This window comes from Marmota monax, unplaced genomic scaffold (assembly GCF_021218885.2).
Source record: "Marmota monax isolate L192 unplaced genomic scaffold, Marmota_monax_Labrador192_F-V1.1 WCK01_AAM20220418_F8-fsc00053, whole genome shotgun sequence".
Lineage (NCBI taxonomy): Eukaryota > Metazoa > Chordata > Mammalia > Rodentia > Sciuridae > Marmota > Marmota monax.
Genome location: NW_026693153.1, coordinates 6,964,348 through 6,984,770, shown reverse-complemented (window position 1 = coordinate 6,984,770; position 20,423 = coordinate 6,964,348). Strand labels below are relative to the sequence as shown.

Sequence of the window (20,423 nt, the reverse complement as noted above, 5' to 3'; positions counted from 1 at the left end):
CATTCCTACTAGCACAAGGTTTGGCAAAGTGTAGGCGCCCACTAATGAATGAATGAACGGATTTGTAGAAGAAAGGCGGGAAAAGATTAGTATTTTTTGGTGTGACTAGGAGAACTACAATGGTTACAAAGTAAAGACAAAAACTTGAACAGATACCCACTTTCAGCGGGTTCTCAAAACTAGACCAGAACTGCCCACTACGCCCCGCCCACTACGCCCCGCCCACGGGCGACAGACGGGAAATACAAGCTGTCAGGAAAACCGGAAGTGACCGGTCACGCCTTGCGCATGCGTGTATCCGTTAGCTCGCGCTTCCTACAACCGGTCATCCAGTGAGGAAGCCGGGGCGCCTGGGCCGAAGCTGCCGGGTAGTCTTTGGCCCCGCGTCCCTCGCCCCCGCGCATGCGTTATGAGTTGAGCCTCTCGCACTGAGGCGGGGCGAAAGGACGGATTTTATTTTCTTGTTCCCGCCCCTCTTCTTCCCCCACCTGCCACGTACAAGGCCGGAGCTCTCGCTAGGCTAGTTGGGTCTGTGCGATTGGCTGGGGCCCGCGGCAGTCTGCGAGCTAGGTGCGGCGGCCGCGGAGGGCTACCGAGCGGGTCCTGTCTGCACCCTCCCTGAGACGCCCAGAGCCGGTCTGCGGCGGTGGCCTCACATCGCTCCGTCCACGGAGTCCAGCGCAAAGGCGACGGCCTTGTAAGCTGGTACGGCCGCAAGAGCCAGGGGTGCGGCCGCGCTCTCTTGAGAAGTCCCGGGGACGAGGAAGTGCTGGAGGGCCTCTCTGGAACCCACCGGCGCGGGGCGGGCGGCCCACGGGGGCCGTGGGAGAGGGCTAGAGCGAGCGAGCGAGCGAGGAGGGCCGACGGGACCTCGCGGGGGCTGGGAGGTCACGGAGGGGGAGGGGTGACGAGGCCGATGTTCTTGATGGCTGGGGAGTGGGCGTAGGTTTCTGGGGGGCGTTCGGCCCAGAAGTGTCTAGGCAATTCCGTGTGGCTCCCGGAGGTCGAATTGCCGGAGATCTCTGTGCGAGCCATTGGGAGCCCTGGAGTGGTGGGTGCCTAACTTGAGGGGGTTGGAAGGGTGAGAAGGGTGGAGAGGCACCTGTGGGAATAATTTGATTGGGGTCATAGAAGAGGAACCTCATTCTTTGGCTTTCAGTCCTTAAGCGCGGAGTGGAGGCCCAGCCTGGTTTTTATAATGATGACAGCTAACTTTTAAGAGTTTGCTTCTCTGGGTACTGAGTATTTTAGATGCTTGATGCTATCTAATCACGAGAACCCATTCCAACTTATTCCCGATTTGCATATGATAAGAGTGAACTTTCGAGAAGGATTTAAAGTCTCAAAGCTAATAGTGCGGATCTTTATTATTAACATTGCCTCTGGTCAGGCAGCATTTTAGGCCTCTTGCATTCTTTTGGAATAATCAAAGGTTTATTTGCTCTGGGATTTCTTGAAGGAAATTGCATCCTCAGGAGGTACCTAAACTGCTGCCTCTGAATTTGAGCAAGTGGTGGGGTCAGTGGATCCAGCGGTTTGGCCATTGAACCTAGATTCTAGTGCAAGAGGCAGGCCTTTTATTTGTTTTTGGGCACATCAGTTTATTCCCAGAACTCAAAAAAGTGCTTCTGGTGAAGTATTATGCATGTTAGTGGAGACACAGCTCAGAGGTGGTGGGGCAGGGATAAGATAAAAGAAATTGCTGTAGGGATCTTAACAGCAGTTCTAGGAACTAGTTGTTCATATGGATCTTTACTTGCTAGAGAAAGACTACCAGAATTCTGCTATTGTATAAACATGTGTGGATGGGATTTTCCCTCAGAGAAAAATGTACTCTTGTGATACTTGTGTGTTTTTCCCGAGGTAACTGCATAAATGGGGAACAGCCTTAGGAAAGAAGCATTGGTTCCTGGCTGCAGGGAATTTACAGTTGATGAGAAACGCCAAAAGTGAATTTGCTGGTAAACATGGCAGATACAGAGTATATGTGACTCAAGTTTTTAGGTCATTGGAATTGAGCTTTCCCCCCTTCCATCAGTAGGACATACTATCTAGTGTATGTGATGTTGAAATTTTTCTTAATATGATGTGGGGAGTCACTTTTAGCTACATAAGGCACACTGTGAAGGTCTGACACAAGAATTGATCTAATTTTATAGTTTTTTTTTTCCTTGAAAGTCTTTTATCAGAACTTTATTTACCCATTCATCTTTTTGTGAAGGGAACAGAAGCAATTCTTAGAGTACCTTTTACATGTCAGGCACTATTCTAGGTGCTGCCAGGAATAGATAATACCATCACACTGAAGCACTGGCTTCTCGATGTTATTACTGGTTTACATATCCTGTGGAAATACATTAATTTATTTCATGATCCTCTCAGCCTGTCAATGCAAACACAATGGAATATTTACCAACTTGCCGAAGTGCTTATACTTCAGAGGTATTCAGTAAATGTTTCCTTAATGCGCAGGACAAATTTTGCTGCAGGTGAAGAGCAAGTTGTATGGAGGTTTCAGTTCATCACGGTTTTTTGAGAAGTTCATTGTGAAATGGGAAGATAAAAAACTAACCATATTTTTATTTTGTATTAGGACAAGCATGATGTTCAGATGGCGGAACACAGTTCACTTTGTACTGCACTGACCTTGGAGTGTTATATTTAGTTTTAATGCCCCATTTCATTAAAGATTTATTAATAAAATGTGACCTGGACAGAAGATGGTGAAGGAATCTAGAGTATTCATTTAAGGAATAGGTGAAAGGACCACGAACTTTTATATAAGCAATATTGGGACATTTATATGTAATCTTCATGAAACAATTTAGGATTCTTGAACACTTTTTCAAGTATTTGAAGGATTTATATGTTGAGAGGGTTTGAATGGTTTTACACATGCACCGAAAGGACACAGTAATCGTAGAGAAATGTGATAATGTTAATAATGAATTTGAAATATGATAATGTTAATTAAATAATGAATTTAAGTAGAGGAAAAGCTGCCAGTAGTAAAACAGGAGGTTGAAGTCAAAATGTGGAGGTTGTAAGTCAGACGACTTAAACAGCTTTGAGAGATAATTTGAGGCATGAACAGGAGTTGATGCTAAGAAAATGCTTAGTGATCTTATTTTAACATATTCAGGAATATCTTGGCCTTGAGAAAATGAGATATTGACACATTATTTGCTTATAGTACTTTGTTCATGATTATACAGTAATCATTTATTAGAGATCTTGGATGATATTTTGAATTTAGAATCACAAAGTCATTATAGGATGATTTTGAATAACTTGACATAACATGAAAATAAAACCTAGGAAATGGGAAAATTATGTAGCAAGCTAGTATTTAATGGTTACTTCTAATAATGTCTTCTTAAAACAGTTTAATTCACCCACTCTGATTTGGGGGTGGGGTGGATTGAAATGGGGGTGGATATGGAATATGTAGTACAATAGTGGATAGTCTTGTACTTAGAAGGAAAACTTAGAAGGGTATCACTTATTTGCCCTTTCTCCTCAAGTTCCCAAAATAGAGGGAAATTAGAATACTCACGAGACCTTTCTTATTTAAAAGAGAAAAATTTGATTTTTCACACATGCTTTTCTCTTCCAGATTAGCATTAAAAGTTAAGGCCAATATAATTTTGAAGCCATTATTTATTTTTTCCTTATTTAACAAGTCTTGAATAATTACTGTGTGCTAGGTACTTTTTTAGGGTCTGGATATATGGCACACATACTGTGTACTTCTTACTTTCTAGTGGAAAAGACAATAAAAAGATAATTTTTAATGTCTGAAAGTGGTAATGCTTTGAAGAAAAATAAGATAGGGTACTAAGATAGGGGGTGGGGAGTCATTTTAAATTAGATGGTTAGGGAAGACTTCTGAGAAGATGACATTTGATGAGGGTTCCGAATCATAAGGGATATGAAAAGAGTCCAAGGCAAAAGGAGTAGCAAGTTGCAAAGCCTTGAGTGGAAAGGAAGAACTTAAAGCATTGGTGTAGCAGGGGTGTTTGAGGGAAAGAGGTACAAAATGAGATTAAATAGTTGGTCAGGGACCAGAGGCTAGATCATGACTTTGTAGATTTTGCTTTTTAAGACAGAAATCTGTTGGAAGATTTAGAGGACACTGACGTTAGATTTTATTTCACAGACTAATTGATGTGTTAAAAATAGATTAAAAATGGGCAAAATGGAAAAGGAGACAGATCAGGTAAGGAGTCTTTTGCAATGATTTAACCAAAAAATGGTGGTGTCTTGGATCACATTGTTAGCAGTGAAGATACTGAAGTGGTTGGATTCCAGAGACATTTCTTAAAGGGTAGTAGTAATAAGATTTGTAGTTTGGCTATAAGGTGTGAGAAAAATGAGGAACTAAGACTTTTTTATCCTGAATAACTGGAAGGTAGTTGTTGTCACTAACAAATGGGGAAAAGTAACTCTAGGAAACAGATTTTAAGTGGATGACCAGCAATTAACTTTTGGACATGTTAGAAATGTAAATGATATTGTTAGATATGCAGTTAAATATGTGGTTAAAACAATAGGAGACAAAAAAATACAACTTATTATATATGTAATACAGTTTTTGCCAGACATTTTAACATGAACATGTTAACAGTGGGATAGTGAATCACTTTTGAAGGCCAAATTTCTTATATTCTAATAGTATCTCTATTTTCAACTTTTCAGATATGTTCTATTGTATAATCATCAAAATCATTTTTATCAGTCTTTCCCTAGAGTTATATAAGAACATCCTGGAGTCCACCATGAATGGACAGTTGGACCTAAGTGGGAAGCTAATTATCAAAGCTCAACTTGGGGAGGATATTCGAAGAATTCCCATTCATAATGAAGATATTACTTATGATGAATTAGTGCTAATGATGCAGCGAGTTTTCAGAGGAAAACTTCTAAGTAATGATGAAGTTACAATAAAGTATAAAGATGAAGGTAAGAGTGTTTTTAAGGCAGTTTTTGAAAATAAGTATGTGTTCATTTGCCCATCTTTTTTATTGGACTATTCCCCCCCTCATGATATTTGATTGGCCATTTTCTTATATAATTAGTATAAGTTAAAAATAGCTAAGTTATTTATTATTAGAAGGGAGTTTTAAGTGTTAGAACACTTTCATATGCTGTTCTACAATTTTTTTTTTTTTTATTTGTTCCCCGCGGACACAACATCATTGTTTGTATGTGGTGCTGAGGATCGAACCCAGGCCGCAAGCATGCCAGGCGAGCGCGCTACCGCTTGAGCCACATCCCCAGCCCCTACAATTTTTTTATTTTCTTCTTTCTGGCCAGTTTTGACTTCCTTTTTTTTTTTTTTTTAAATTTTTTATTGTTGGCTGTTCAAAACATTACATAGTTCTTGATATATCATATTTCACAATTTGATTCAAGTGGGTCCTTTTTATTTTTAAAACCAAATTTCTACTTGTATTTCCCCAAGTGAAAGAGATATCAGTAGATATTGAATGTAAAAGAATTTAATGGTTAATTAATTAAGTATGGGAGAACTGGTTTCAACAAATGTGTTTATTACAGAAATTTTCAAGAATGTGTAATATGCTGATGTACATTGTCATTTAATAGAATGTGATGTTCCCTGACTGATTTTACCACAAAACTATTTTTATGGAGATGGATTTTACATGAGAAATGTTTGATCAAACATGCAGTGGAATTATAGCAGTAGAATATTATTTATTTCCTATTCTTTAACCAGCCTTCTTTTTAAATCACTTATGGAAATTTGTTTTGTTGGTGGTTTGGTATGTTTTTTAATCACTGAACTTATTTGTAGAGTTTTTCATCTTGAGCTCAGCATTTGGCATCTTTTTTGAAATACTCTTATCTCTTACTTTCTCTGAAACTGTGATTATTCTGGTTTTCTTTTTATTACAAATAGCTGCTTCTTTATGAGGATTGTCTTAAGGTAATGCCAGCTACTATAATAGAAATATTAAAATCTCAGTGGGTCCACACTGAAGAAATCATTTAGGGACCCAGACTGACAGAAGCTCTGTTATTTTTTTATTTTGAAAAAGCTCCATTATCTTTAACACATGGCTTACAAAAATCATCAAAATAAAAAATTGACATCCAGCAGGCAGATGGATGAAGAAAGAGTGTGAAGGGATATTACTTGCTAGGCATCAAGGTGATATATAACTTCAATATTGGTCCAAACCCAGTCAGATGGCTTTGGTGAGATGCAGGTGGAAAGTGTTGTCCCTGGCTGAGCAGCCACTTTATAAAATTTGCCCTATGGAGAAGGAGTGTAAAATCAACTGATAATCAACTAAGCTGGCCATGTAGTTACAGGCACAATTCTCCCTTCTTGTGACATGTGATCAAAGAGCACCCTAGCTAATTTTTGAGAATTACTCATGTTTAGGAACAATAAAGGAGGTATTTCGTCCTGTTCTTTTATCTAGTAATCTCATCAACTCAAAATACACTGCTTTTCACCCCTGTGACTTCCAAATGTATGACGTAAAATTGATCAGTTAATTTTTCTTTCTTGACTTTACAATTCAAAATTTTAATAGTTGTCTTTTAACCTAAGATGCTTTGCTTTGCCTCAAACTTAGCATATCTTAAAATGACCTTGCTGATTGGCTTTCTCTTATATTTCCTATTTTCATGTCAGTAAACTTTTCCTATAAAAGATCAGATAATATTATAGTTTTGTGGATCATATAAGGCCTTTTCTCATCATCACAGCCATTTTTTTAACTGCTTCTTAAAAATCTAAAAACTATGGGGCTGGGGCTATAGCTCAGTGGTAGAGCGCATGCCTCACTGTGAGGCACTGGGTTCAATTCTCAGCACCACATAAAAATAAATAAATATGTTGTGTCCATCTATAAATAAAAAATATATTTAAAAAAAATCTGAAAACCAATCTTAGTTCACAGTCCTGTAAAAACAGCGATGGATCCATTGGGTCAAATTGTAGATTCCTCGTTGTTGAAGTGTGTCATCCTTATCTGGCTACCAAATTATATATATTTTTTTTTCACGTGTTTTTGAAGTGTTCTGAATCATTCAGATTTGTGTTTCATAGTCTGTGTTGGGCTCTAGAGTGAAGGGACTGCTCAGGTAGATTCTACTATTAGATATTCTGTTTCTGTTGTGTGATTCAGTAAAGGAAAAAGACAAAATTATAGGAAATTTCCTTCTTTTACATCTATATTTTCTTAAAATGCATTTATGAGTCAAGTCTTTCAGAGCTGTATGTTGGACATATATGTGATAGGAATTAGGTTTAGTTATAAAGAGCTAAAATAATTACAGAGTGCTCGGTTATGGCTTTTATTGCCATCTTAGTCCAAAATAAAGCTATGTAGTCCATTTAAGATTAGTGCAGAAGAGCATTCCTGGAGTGGCCTCTTGGCCTTCACCAGATAAAAATTCCCACCCAACTGTGTGAAGATGCACTGTAAAAGGCCCCTGATCAACTCCTTGTCTGTCCGTGCTTTTCTGTTCTTGTTCTTTGTAGGGAATTTTTTTTTCCCCCTAGTCCTTTGAAAGCTTTTGAAACATGCAGTTGATATGCTAATTATAGTATTCTTTATCCCTGAGATCTAGGGGATTTCACAGTCTTCATTGTGTGCTATTTTTTGTATATATAAATATTTTTTTTTCTGGGGAAAGTTGATACTTTTAGTATCAAAATGGTCACTAACCTGAAAGACTCTACTGTTCATTCATTAACAATTCTTCAAGAACTCTGAGTTATTGTTATGTATGACTTCTCTCCATTTGCTTGTGTCAGTGTGTTTTATTTAGAATTAAGAATAGATTCTTGAGAATCCTTATTACTTTCATTTTTTATAAATATATTTAAAGTTTTCAAAATGGAAAGATTTTGGCTAAATCAATAATTCACACTATTGCTACCATAAACTTAGTGACTAGTAAAATTTAATACATGTATTAACTCAGCAACATTTTCTCACGAGGATATGATAAATTCTTTGCTTGTAAGAGTAATAAGAAAAGTTGATTTAGTATTTTTTTAAACAATTCACATTTCTCAGATGATTCTTTAATGTTTGTTTTAAGGTTTTTCTAGGAGATTCTAATTATGTTCTGCAATATACATTTTGAATTTAAATTTTCATATGTCCCAGTTTATTCCTGTTAACAAATCTGAAACTTGTGTGTTTTGTTTTTTAATTCCAGATGGAGATCTTATAACAATTTTTGATAGTTCTGACCTTTCCTTTGCTATTCAGTGTAGTAGGATACTGAAACTGACATTATTTGGTGAGTGGTAAACTTTTTAATATTTTTATTAAAATCTTTTGTCTTTTTTCCTTTCTAAAGGCTTTTTTTTTTTTTTCCTTCTAAAGGCTCAGAATTAAATGACAATGTAGTCAAAAGTGCTTATATCAGTTTTCATTTAAGGAGTAGTTTTAAATTGCTTGACGTTTTCTTATGTTTTAAGTTTAATTCAGTAAGAACAGTTTTGAAATAAAATACAACTTATATATCCTTAGCTATGTTGGAATTTTTGAGTTCTTAGACTGCTTGTATTTGGGGAAGATTCACAGAAAGTCAATACATTCTGCATCTACTTTGTTACTGTAAATAGTAATGCATGCCTTTTAGTTAAATGTATCACATTAAAAATAATTGCAGGGCTAAAACTTCCTGTGGGTTCTTGTTCAAGACAATACAATGATCTTGACATACATTTGATTCAAATAGGGTATGAATTCTCATTTTTCCACATGTACAGATTGCAGGATCACATTGGTTATACATCCATGTGTATACATACAGCAATCCTAGTGTCAGTTGTATTCTGCTGCCCTCCCTATCCCCCCTCCCCTCCCATCCCTATTGTCTACCCAAACTACTGTGACACTTATCTCTCTTTTTTTTCCCCTTCCCTTCCCCCTCACACTATCGTATATGTTTAAGAATTTATAATTATCTTTCTCTATAACAGAGCATGTTTTTATGTATTCTCAGGGCTTAACATATAATATAAGCCAATACTTTTGATCTTATTTTTCAAGTATTATTTAAAGACTAAAGATAGTACTGATAATAACAAATACAGACTAATTTTAATCTTTTAGATCTAGATTTGCAAGGTGAAATACTTAATGGACAAGATAGAAATGGTTGGTTACAGAGTTAAAGTAGGAGCATTATTATTTGAAAAATAAGGTGTACACTTTTTTTGGATGCTTTGTTTATCATTTACTTTTTCAAATATGTTATTGAACTTTAGCGTTTCATGAGAGATGGGCATGCCTGATTGATTTAAGTTTATCTGTTTTTATTTCCACATAGGAAAAATGAACAAGAATCAGATTTTAAATGTTAATAATAAAAATTATTAATTTTTTTTTTTAAAATAAAAGCTATCTTTTCTCAATATGAAATGTAAAATACTTAACCACTGTTAGCCAAGTATAAGATAGAACCCACCTTGCTAGAAGCACTCACATGGTAGGTATAAACTATACCAACTATATTTTATTGAATTATGCAACTTGGCTTGTCCAGGAAAGTAAGGGAAATATCCAGGGACCAAAAAAATTAATGAAACTAAAAACCAGGGCCTGAATACCAAACACTGATTTAAGTTGGAATATTCTTGGTGGTAATCGTGAATATGTTAGCATAATCTTAAGATTTTGTCATTTGGTGTCTAAATGTGGTAAGTTCTAGATCCTGTATAGCCCCCTCAATGGGCTATATTCTCAAAAAGAATATTGTAGAAAATAAATATCTTCCTTGATAAAGGAAAGATCAAGGAAGCTTAACATATGCTGGGCTATCAGGGTTTTGGAAGTCTCCCTTGAGGATTCATAACCAAGGTTAGGAGCGCTGAGTTTAAGTTTAAACTACCTAGGTAGTTTGGAATCTCTCAAGCCCAGATTTAAAAACAAAACAAAACAAAAACAAAGGCAGAAATCTCTCTGAAGGGGCATATGAGTCTTAAGTCACATGTTTCTCACAGATGGGTTTTAGTATTAAAAATTGTAAGACACAAGAACCAGTTCATATAAGGAATAAACAGTGGCCATAACTAATAGAATTAGACTTCTAAAAACTTGAGTTAATAGAAATGACAGTCTATAAAATATATGTTAACAGTTATTAAAGGGGCTAGGGCTATAGCTCAGTGGCAGAGTGCTTGCCTAGCATGTGTGAAGCACTGGGTTCAGTCCTCAACATCACATGAAAATAAACAAAGACTTGCTGTCCATCTACAACCACAACTTTTTTTATTTTAAAATTATTATATACATAAGGAATAAAAATGTAAGAGCAAGGTACTATGAAAAAGAACAAATAGATTCTTAAAAAGAACTTAAGGTAACTTTTTAGAAATTGTCTTTGACGTTGAATTCTAAGTAGATAGGTTAAATAGCTGATTAGTCATGGTGAAAAAGAGAATTTGGACATCAAAAGGAAGCCAAAAGAAATCGTAATAAAACAGAAAAACAGATGTGGAGAATATGAAATAGAAGTTGAGAATGAGAAAGTCAAGCATATTTCCATTAAGAATTTTAAAAAGGAGAGAGTGGGGGGTGTGGACATATATGAAGAGGTAGTGACTAAAGAAGTTTTCAAGATTACATAAAAGATATAAACCTTTATGTATAAACATGGATGTATAACCAATGTGACCCTGCAGTCTGTACACGTGGTAAAAATAAGAATTCATAACCCTCTTGAATCAAATGTATGAAATATGATGTCAAGATCATTGTAATGTTTTGAGCAACCAATAAAAAGAAAAAAAGATATAAACCTTTAGATTCAGGAGGCAGAGTGAATCCTAAGCAAGATAAGTAAAAATAAATCCCCACAAGATACTGTTATGAAACTGTAATATACATAAAACAAAGAAATTATAAAAGTATCCAGCAAGAATACTCAACTATGAAGCAATTAGACTGTTAGTAAATTTTTATTCATAGTAGTAACAGAAACTAGAAGACAGAAATAACATCTTCAAATGGTTAAGAATAACTAGAAAAGTAGCATTCCACAGTTTGCTAAACTTCAGGATGAAGGGGAAATAACATTTTCAAACAAAGGTAGAATCTACCATTCAGAGGCTCTTGTTAGAAGAATTTTTAAAATTGGGTTTCAGTGAAAAGGAAATGACTCTGGAAAATAGTGAAAGTGGCAAGCTGTGTTGATTACAAAAAACAGTAATAGTTTAGGAATACAAAAACAATACAATTAACACATATGGGCAAAGATGTGGGGGGAAAAGATTGCTGATGGGAAAGCAAATGGGTGCAACCATACTGGAGAGCACTATGGAGGAAAATTTCTCAAAATACTTGGAGTGGAACCACCATTTGACCCAGTTATCCCACTCCTTGGTTTATAACCAAAGGATTTAAAATCAGCATACTACAATGACACAGCCACATTAGTGTTTATAGCAGCTCAATTCACTTTAACTAAGCTATGGAACCAACGTAGGTACCCTTCAACAGATGAATGAATAAAGAAAATGTGGTATATATACACAATGGAATGTTGCTCAACCATAAAGAAGAATAAAATTATGGCATTTGCTAGAAACTGGAGAATATCATGCTAATCAAAATAAGCTAATTCCCAGAAACCAAAGGCCAAATATTCTCTCTGATATGTGGATGCTAACACACAATGCAGGGGTGGGAGGTAGAAGTTTAATAGTTTAGACAAAGAGGAATGAAGGGAAGGGAGGGTATAAAGGAATAGAAAAGATAGTAGAATGAATTGAACATAACTTTCCTATATTCACATATGAATATATGACCAGTGAAACTTCCCATCATGTACAACTATAAGAATGGGATCCTAATTAGAATAAGTTATAGTTCATGTGTGTATAATATGTCAAAAAACACTCTACTGTCATATATATTTAAAAAGAACAAATTAAAAAATGGAAAAAGAAATAAATAAAAACACTCTGGCACTTAAAAAAAAAAAAGAAAGAAAAGTGGAAGGAAACTCAAAGCATGGTGTCTGCAAGCCAGGAGGATACATACCTCAGTTTAATCTTGGGATGGCCCATGAAGACCCCAACCTGATCCTTGTTGGTATCATCTCATTTCCTCATCAGGAAAAGGGGAGTCTTCCAGCCAGATATTCCTGTTGTCCTGGGCTAACCAAATCCCTGACTCTGACCAAATTGCTGTAAACAGCCACAAGGACACATTCAGCCCTTGGGCTTTAGACCTTTGCCCTTCATCTACAGTGTTTCCTCTGCTTTACTCCTCTTTATGAAGCTTGGGCAAATCCCAGCTTGTCCTTGAAACTTTTCCCCCAATTCCCTGACTACATTTATCCTTTGCTTTTTATAAATACCATGGATTATATTCTTCAAAAACTTTTTTATTTATTATTATTTATTCCCCAGCAATACAGTATAGTATCATCTGTTCCTTAAGTCTTTGGTGGAATACTTGATTCAATTTCTTTAATGTTAATTGGATAATCAAACTTTGTATTTCTTAAAACACTCTGTACATTAAATTTATCTAAAAATTGTCAAGGTCATCTGAGTTTTTAATTGAAATAAAGTTATTCAGAGTATTCACAGTAAATGTTTATTTATTTTTAGTTAAACCTCTTTTCATTTCTAATATTGCTTATGAAGTTTGCCAGTTATATCTTCATAACTGCTAATCCTGACAATTCTGGTAAGATATAGATCAGTGTGCTCTAAACAGAGACCACTAGGAACGCCTCTGTAGTTGAACGAAGTTGGGTTTATTGACTTACTATAGTAAGGGAAAATGACTACCAGGGAAAACAATAAGGTATTCCAGTGTATGTTAGAACTATTTTTTGTAGGGTTTGGGCTTCTGTTAAGTGACTTTGGATAAGGTTCTGTAAGTAGGGCTTTGTTCTGTATTGAATACCAAGAGGAAGCAGCAGGGGTTCTATGATTATCTTACTACATCTAAATGGAAGCAATGGATCTTACTAAATCTTATGTAGAAGGTGGGAGGGAGGAAGGACTTGAGGTTAAGGCTGCAATTGGTAAAGCAGTAGCAATTATTCATTGGCCTGATTATGGAGTGCCCCTTCCCCCCATTTGATGTATCATGGTCAGAGTGGTCTTAGCTAATGTTGATGTTCTTTGAAAATATGTATGTTCAACAGGGAAACACCACAGTCTATCTGTGAGTGCCAGGTCAGCTTCTAGTAGCACTAAGGCCTGTCTTACTGTACCAGGCCAGTTTCTGATCTTATGAATTGCTTTTTTTCTTCTTAGATATTGGAGGAAAATCAGTAATCCCCAATGAAAGCTATTAATAAATTGATATAGGTAGAAGATTGTATTGAATTTCCTTGTAACAGGAAGTTTGTGAATTATTGATGGATTATATTCTGAAAACTTATAGGTTCTTTGATACTTGAAACATTTAACAAAGAATATCTCTGCACCTTTATTTCCACATAGGTATTCTTTTTTAAATTAGATGCTTCAGAAGTTCGTGCACATGTACTGTCAATGCTTAAGACATTTTAGTTTATTTTAATTTTTGAACTCTTACCTTGGTTTTGCATTCAGAGCCTTTTTAGTTTTTTTTTTCTTTTTAAAAAAAATCACCACAATGGTGACAGTTTTTATAACTAATGAGGTGTTCAGTTTTTTTTTAATCTGCTGAAAGTCATTTGGGCTAAATTATCAGTCATGTTGTGTGTTAACATTTATTCATAGAATAAGATGTTTTTGTATTTCAAGAATATTAAATAATGTTAAATATAATTTTGACTACATAATTTCTGTTCAAAGCAATATCAGTTAAATTTAATAATTTCTATTAAAATAGACCTTTCTGTAGCTCTGCTTAATTTTATTATAGTTGAATTTTCTCTTAAACTTTTTTGCAAGTAGTCGTAAGCCATTGGTCTGACATCAAGAAAGGATGATCATGTTTCTTTTTTCGAAAAACTAAGTTATTAACAATAAAGAATTCTTTCCTTAAAAAAAATCATTCAACTGATGTCAGTACATATATTGTTTTTGTTTTAAAAGGTAAAACAAAATTATTTTCCCTTATTGCATGTTCTGTTGATGTACTTCTTAAAGAACATCTTCTGACTTTAAACAAATTAATGCTTTTATTTTAGTTAATGGCCAACCAAGACCCCTCGAATCAAGTCAGGTAAAATATCTCCGTCGAGAATTGATAGAACTTAGGAATAAAGTGAATCGCTTATTGGATAGCTTGGAACCACCTGGAGAACCAGGACCTTCCACCAATATTCCTGAAAATGGTAAAGCATGAATCCATTTTATTCTGATTAACTGTTTTTGTATCTTTTTGCACATATTAAAAAAAACAAACACAAACTTCTCTGCTATTAATAGAATGGCATCCTTACTGCCACTCTTTCTTCTTCTTGCCTCTGCTTTTGTATAGTGTTCATATCTGTGTTCCCAAAGCTATCTGTTCATCAGGCTTACCAGGAAGTTGTATTTTACCACATAGATCACATAGACCTACAGTGGATGGGGGAGGTAGGGTGGGAGGGTGCATGGTGAGGGTAGGAACTACAATCTGATTTTTAAAATGCTCTCTGGATGATTCTTTCACAGCTAGTCTTAGACTTATGGGTTTATGTCATAGGTCAGTTTTCAATTCCTTTTGATTCATGAACCTTTTTAGTATAGTAGATAATTAATGAATGTTAGGAATTGAAATCATTTCATGAGTTTTATGTAGAATATGAACTAGTTTCAAATAAAAATAATGTTAGCATATTAAAATTATTTATTTTAAGCACAGTTTTTAATTATAAGAAGAAAAACAATTAGTTTTTACAGATGACATGGACAGTTTATATTAAGATAAAGTAAGAGTTATTGGACAAATTTGGAACTGACATAGTTTTGGGACCAAATGTATTTTAAAATGCACACTGAAATTTAAGCATGTGTTATTATTTGAAAGTAGATGTTTAAAAACTACTTTACCTCAATTTCTGTTTAAGATTCTTAGGTATTGCACTTTCAAAAGACTGATTTTTTTTAAAAAATAATTTTTTTGTATATATTATAATTTTCAAATGTTTATATTATGAAATACTAATTTTCTCTAGTCTGGATGACTGCATAATAGGGGAAAAATAGAAAACCATTTCTGTGGAAAAGTGGAAAGTACAATTTTGATTTTCACATTATTCTATTTTTTGCCTCTGAATAATTTTGGAGGTTTGGTTTTCTCCTTTCTTGGGATTAAACCTTACTACATGATAAGCACACATGCTACCACTGAGCTATACCCCAGCCCCTTCCCCCCCACCGCTCCCCCTTTAATTAGAGATGCATTTTCTGCTTTTTCCCTCTTCTCTTAGCCATATGGAATTGTGTTAATAATATATGTCAATAAATATTTGGGGATGGATTAGTAATATCCATCACCCAAATCTGTTTCAGAACATATTAGAGATTTGCTGAAATATTGTTTTGACATTCTCCTGGTCTCTCTTATGAAGAAAGCTTTTGTATTTCAGGTCAAAATGGTCTTCTCATTCTGAACTCTACTTTTCCAAATTAAAAAGTTTCAATTTTAGATCAAAGAGCTAAAGAAAAAACTTTAGGCCATTTTCCCAGAAGAATTAATAGATGCTAATATAGCAGTTGAATATAATTTAGAGGGTATAACCACCTGTTGAATATTGTAAAACACATTCAGAATTCAATCAGTATAGCCAGTACTGTGTAGAAATTTCCTACAGTGGTAAAATAATTATATACTTTTTGGTTTACACAAAACCTTTATTTTCTTGCCTGTTTCTTGCTACTTTATCTAATATTTTTTATCAGTTCTTTGTTATTGTATTTTTATATTTTATTAACTGTTCACCTATATTAATATATAAGATTTTAAAATTGTTTTCTTCCTCTGCATCTTGAAATTTAGGCTATATATTGTTCTTTGTGTGGGCATCTTCTAGGTATTGTGTCCAGTTTGATTTTTCTGTTGATAAAATATAGAAGAGTAATATGGTCTGTTTTAGTTTAAGAGATGGTTATAATTTATTTTTTTGTTTTTTCTTTTAGAGTTAGTAGGTTAACTTACCTCTTGGCTACTGGCTTCTATGAAAGGTCATGTCAAAGCTCTGAGAACATATACCAATTTAATAATCTCCTCCTTAAGAAAATAGCATAAATAAACTAAAAAAAAAAAAAAAAAAAAACACCTATATAAGACACATGAAAGTATAGCATAACAAACAAAACTGCCAGTCAGCTATCAGTACTATTCAGAGCCTTTTGACTTACCCTCACTGAGAAACATGTGGCCACCTGTGGTCTTCAGGGTTGTACCTCTGCAGTGGTTTTGGACTTTTGTTTTCCTCTGTGAGGCAAATGATGTATAAGCTATGTGAGATACTAGATTGACTTGTTGTAGTTCTTCAGCTAATGAAACAAGTAATAGCTTAGTGGACATATTGTGTGTTTTCTAATGGATTCAGTTTGGGATAGGTGAAAAGAGGCGTAACTAATAAAACATAGTAGTGATGTGGAGGGAAATAAAATATTTATTTTATAAGACTGATATCTTATGCTTTTAGGATTAGAGATGGGAAATTGGTGAGAAATGTAGATAACTGGTAGACATTTTAAAGGAGTCCTTACAGCAGTTTTTTTTTTTTTTTTAAACTCCCAGAAAGTTAGGAAATATTAGAACCACCTGGAATGGCAGTTATTCTGAATGAAAGCTGCATGCCAATGTGTGCTGAGATTGCTTATATAATACTTAATAATACTTATATTTTTTCCGTAAGATTAATTTTTATTGATCCTGGGGAATCTAATAACTGATGTTCATTTACTTGTTTGGTAACAAAAAATTGATAGTTGTTATCTGTTAATTGAGTAAGTGGTTAACAACATTCTTTTTGACTACTTGTTTATGTTGTTGTTGTCCTTTTTTTTTTTTTTTATTTAATGTGTCTTGACCTTAGATTACTATTTGTAAAACATAAGTTATTCTTGAAAGTCTTTTCTTTCACAATGTAGAAGTATAGGTGCTTAGTGAACACCTTACTATTCATACAAGAAAAACATGGTTTTAAATATAACCTGCTTACAATATTTAGAAATTTATTTTTTCTGATTCTTTTTTAAAAAACATTTTATTATGGGAAACATTTAAATATGTATAAAAGTAGACACAATTTATAATAAATCACATGGACCCATATTCACTTTGAACAATTATCAGCTCAGTATTGTCATTTGTGCTCCTACTCATTTCCACTCCTGCTGTATTACTTTGAAAAAAGATTCCAAACACATCATTTCATCTGTAAATATTTTGATAAGTAATTTAGTAAATATTAAAATAAGTAACAGAAGTATTTTATGTGCTGTTTACATAAGATTAAGCATGAATTTTGGTCTTGTAACTTAATAATGGAACAATACATAATAGAATATAAATAAAACATAAAAGTTGATATTATAATTTTAGTTAAGCTTCTTATCCTTTTACCAAATAAACCATTAATTACTATAACTTATTTCCTGAGTGCCCAGTATGTATGTGATACTAAAATATAGGTCCCAGGACTTCTTCATTTGCTGATTCATTTGCTTATTTCCCTAATAATCATTAGAAAAGGAAGTACATAATGATTTTTTGGAAAAATTGTTACTGATCTTGCATCTTTTTTTGCTCTTTTCCTCAGTATTTTAAAAATAAAAACGTAAGTATGAAGAAAACAGTAAAATGATATATAATTCTGTATTCAGAGATATTTTTAGCATTATACACAATATCCATGCACATACATATTTACCTGTCTTGTATTTTTAGACTTTTTGAGAATAGATAAGATGGAAATAGCTTGTTTTTCTTCCTTTATTCTTCCTGCAGATACTGTGGATGGTAGGGAAGAAAAGCCTGCTGCTTCTGATTCTTCTGGAAAACAGTCTACTCAGGTTATGGCAGCAAGTATGTCAGCTTTTGATCCTTTGAAAAACCAAGATGAAATCAATAAAAATGTAATGTCAGCATTTGGTTTAACAGATGATCAGGTTTCAGGTAAGTTAGTTTTATTTCTCTCTCATCCTCCATCTCCTTCTTCTTTTCTAACCTCCCTTTTGTTTTTTGTTTATTGAACAATTATTTGGACATGGTGAAGTGCACAGTCTTAAGGTTATTCAAGAAATGTTTGTATATGCATATACCCATGTAAAATCGCTGACTAGATCAAAAAGTAGATGATTTCAGAGGTTTTTTTTTTTTCCCTTTCCAAGTCAGTAGTATCTTTTACCTTTAAAAATAAATAAATACATACATACATACATACAAACCTATTTTATTTCAAATAAATTTATGATATTTATACATATAAGATTATAGATTTCAGATTTCTTGCAAGATTTAAATTACACTTGATAGACCTTACTATCTTTTCTGATCTTAAATCATAAATTTCTGGTTAAATTGTTGTTGTTTTTTTTTTTGAATAAGTTTTTAACCTTAAAGCAGCATACTATATTGTGGTATATTTTTTTATCTTATTTTAAACATTTTTTTCTGCTTCTTTGAGATTCTAATTACCCGTTTACTGAAGACCTTGTTATTGCCTAATGGATGTTTGAAGTTCTTCTTTATTTTTTTTTCTACTGGATAATTTCTGTTTAACTGTCGTAAAGGTCACTGATTATTTCTATCTTTTCTAATCTGCCATTGAACCTTTCTAATGAATTTTTTATTTGGATTGTGCTTTCAGTACTGGAGTGACCATTTGTTTTTATGGGTTTTTTTTCCATTGAAATTCCTTGTTTTTATAGTCATTAAAACTAAATTTTCCTATAATTCTTGGATATATTTTTAATTCTTTAAAAATATTGCAAATAACTGTTTTGAAATGTTTTTTAACATACAACAATATGGGTCTATTTGGAGTCCGTTTCTATTGACTATGTCTTCCTCCCCCCAATATAGGTCAAATTTTCCTGTTTGCATTTCTAATAGTTTTTGGTTGAAAACTGGGCATTGTAGTTGGTGTTTTGTAACTTAGGATTGTTGATATTTTTTTGAGGAGCTTTGTTACTGTCCTAGCAGAGAGTTAATATTTATGGACTTAAACTGATTGCCTTTGTCCTCATGGTGTACATAACAACTGGTATCTCTGTTGTAGGTGCTTTTTTCCTCCTCCCCTTTCTCTTGAGCCCTCTTGAGTTATCCCCTTCCCAGCCCTATGATCAGCTAAGGATTGGAACAGACTTTTATACTTGGCTTAGGTATTATTCCTTCAGTGATACTCTTGCTTCAGGGATTTCCCCCCTAAATTTCCAGCTGCCTATTCAGCCACCACATTGTTAACAGTGTAGTTTTCTGCCAGTGGACCTGCAGGGGTTAGTGTTGCAATTCATATCTTTTGTAATTCCACTGGGGTAAACTCTTTCCTGATTTCTATGGCATTTGATTGATTTTCAGTTATTTCAAATAATTGTTTTCTTCTATTTTGTTTGAGTTTTTAGTTGTTTCCTGTGGGAGGATTTACCTGGCCAGTTTACTTTGCCATTATCAGTAGTTGGAAATATAGTATGTAATCTGTTCATTTTTGGTTTTGTTTGGGAACTTTTATGGGAATTTTCACCATAGAGAATTGTATGAAATACTGAAAAGACAAATATTTGTTTATGATGTTTTTTCTTGGCAAGAGAAACTACCAGATGAATTATAACCATGGAAAACACATTTTTAGAGTAACTAATACATGAATTACTGTTTCAACTACTTATTTAAGATTTTAGGAATTATCACATAGAGGAGTGAATAGTTATATAACAGGTTAGTCTTGAAAATTTTGAATTGAATAAAGTATACGCCATGCCAAGAATAATATGATTGTGATTCATATTATTTGAAGACTACTTTTTGGTAGCTTTGTACATTGAATGGTAGTAGGAAAAACTGTGTACATAGATAATAGCCAGGAGGATACTTTTGTAGTTCTTGAGGAGTGATATAAAATCCTTGGCTACCATAGTGAATGTATAAAAAAAAGAAGGGATAAACTATAAAAATAATCTAATAAATTATACACAAGTGAAGGAAGAGGAGTCAAAGTAATATATCTTTTGGATAATAGCACCATGTCTTTTGTAGGAAGAAGGTATGTATGTATTTGTTTATATATAAGTAAAATGGTGGTAGAAGGAAAAGCAGTCATCCATTGTACTCTGGTAATCATGGGTTTTTCCCTCATTACTGTATGCTAGTTTAGGTTCTCATTAGTATAGGACTGTTAGCTGCCAACTGTATGCATAATATAGTGCTTACGTTCTAGGAATACATGAATGCAGAAGGTAGAGGTTTGTCCTCAGGGTAATTAGTCTGCTAATAATAGCAAGTACTTATATGGGACTTTCTAAATCTTAATCGCTTCTA

At 34.1% G+C, this 20,423-nt stretch overlaps 1 protein-coding gene across 4 annotated transcripts in view; it reads left to right on the top strand.

The window, feature by feature from the left end:
- Positions 1–331: 331 nt before the first annotated feature.
- Tfg (trafficking from ER to golgi regulator) overlaps positions 332–20,423 on the top strand; it is a 40,513-nt gene continuing 20,421 nt past the window's right edge. For 2 of the 4 annotated variants that reach the window (XM_046455266.2, XM_046455263.2), the window contains exons 1-5: positions 332–705; positions 4,739–4,962; positions 8,206–8,289; positions 14,137–14,283; positions 17,895–18,062. In XM_046455266.2, the coding sequence (XP_046311222.1) occupies positions 4,779–4,962; positions 8,206–8,289; positions 14,137–14,283; positions 17,895–18,062 (583 nt within the window). In that variant the 5' untranslated portion in view covers positions 332–705; positions 4,739–4,778. Of the gene's footprint in view, positions 706–1,863; positions 1,962–4,738; positions 4,963–8,205; positions 8,290–14,136; positions 14,284–17,894; positions 18,063–20,423 lie in introns of all 4 variants that reach the window. The other 2 variants (XM_046455264.2, XM_046455265.2) reach the window with 2 other exon arrangements.